Source organism: Monopterus albus, unplaced genomic scaffold, assembly GCF_001952655.1.
Source record: "Monopterus albus unplaced genomic scaffold, M_albus_1.0 scaffold168.1, whole genome shotgun sequence".
NCBI classification, from domain to species: domain Eukaryota; kingdom Metazoa; phylum Chordata; class Actinopteri; order Synbranchiformes; family Synbranchidae; genus Monopterus; species Monopterus albus.
The window spans coordinates 893482-895086 of record NW_018128048.1 but is presented as its reverse complement, the minus strand read 5'-3'; the positions used below and the strand labels follow the sequence as shown (position 1 = coordinate 895086).

General features: G+C 45.4%; 1 protein-coding gene across 1 annotated transcript; it reads left to right on the top strand.

Moving 5' to 3' along the window:
• Positions 1–7: 7 nt before the first annotated feature.
• On the top strand, positions 8–1599 carry LOC109969024 (zinc finger protein 695-like; the record flags this gene model as incomplete). The annotated part of the gene is made up of 1 exon (XM_020615660.1): positions 8–1599. A coding segment is annotated over one exon (717 nt), but the record flags the coding sequence as incomplete, so codon positions are not given.
• Between the last annotated feature and the right edge of the window lie 6 nt (positions 1600–1605).

The window sequence follows — 1605 nt, the reverse complement described above, 5'->3', positions numbered from 1 at the left end:
TGACCAGTTTGGGGCACCTTTTAGAGTATTGGTGCATCTAAAATCCCATCAACGTATTCACACTGGAGAGAAGCCGTACAGCTGTGACCAATGTGGGGCAGCTTTTAGAGAGTTGGGGAATTTAAAATCCCATCAACGTATTCACACTGGAGAGAAGCCGTACAGCTGTGACCAGTGTGGGGCCGCTTTTAGAGTGTTGGGGAGTCTAGACGTCCATCGACGTATTCACACTGGAGTGAAATCATTTTGTTGTGAACACTGTGAGAAAGCTTTCAGTACGTCAAGTAGACTAAAAGTCCATCAACGTATTCACACTGGAGAGAAGCCGTACAGCTGTGACCAGTGTGGGGCAGCTTTTAGAGTGTTGTGGAATCTAAACGTCCATCGACGTATTCACACCGGAGTGAAATCATTTTGTTGTGAACACTGTAAGAAAGCTTTCAGTACGTCAAGTGGACTAAAAATACATCAACGTATTCACACTGGAGAGAAGCCGTACAGCTGTGACCAATGTGGGGCAGCTTTTAGGCAGTTGGGGAGTCTAAAATCCCATCGACGTATTCACACTGGAGAGAAGCCTTATTGGTGTGAACAGTGTGGGGCAGCTTTTAGAGTGTTGGGGAGTCTAAAATCCTATCGATGTATTCACACTGTAGATAAGCCATACAGCTGTGACCAGTGTGGGGCAGCTTTTAGAGTGTTGGGGAATCTAGACGTCCATTGACGTATTCACACCGGAGTGAAATCATTTTGTTGTGAACACTGTGAGAAAGCTTTCACTACGTCAAGTGGACTAAAAGTCCATCAACGTATTCACACTGGAGAGAAGCCGTATTGGTGTGAACAGTGTGAGAAAACTTTCACTACCTCAAGTGGACTAAAAATCCATCAACGTATTCACACTGGAGAGAAACCGTATTGGTGTGAACAGTGTGAGAAAACTTTCACTACCTCAAGTGGACTAAAAATCCATCAACGTATTCACACTGGAGAGAAGCCGTACAGCTGTGACCAATGTGGGGCAGCTTTTAGGCAGTTGGGGCATCTAAAATCTCACAGACGTGTTCACACCAGAGAGAAGCCGTACAGCTGTGACCAATGTGGGGCAGCTTTTAGGCAGTTGGGGAGTCTAAAATCTCACAGACATATTCACACTGGAGAGAAGCCGTACAGCTGTGACCAATGTGGGGCAGCTTTTAGAGTGTTGTGGAATCTAAACGTCCATCGACGTATTCACACCGGAGTGAAATCATTTTGTTGTGAACACTGTAAGAAAGCTTTCAGTACGTCAAGTGGACTAAAAATACATCAACGTATTCACACTGGAGAGAAGCCGTACAGCTGTGACCAATGTGGGGCAGCTTTTAGGCAGTTGGGGAGTCTAAAATCCCATCAACATATTCACACTGGAGAGAAGCCGTACAACTGTGACCAGTGTGAGGCAGCTTTTAGCTATTTGGGGAGTCTAGACGTCCATCGACGTATTCACACCGGAGTGAAATCATTTTGTTGTGAACACTGTGAGAAAGCTTTCACTACGTCAAGTGAACTAAAAATCCATCAACGTATTCACACTGGAGAGAAGCCGTACAGCTGTGACCAATG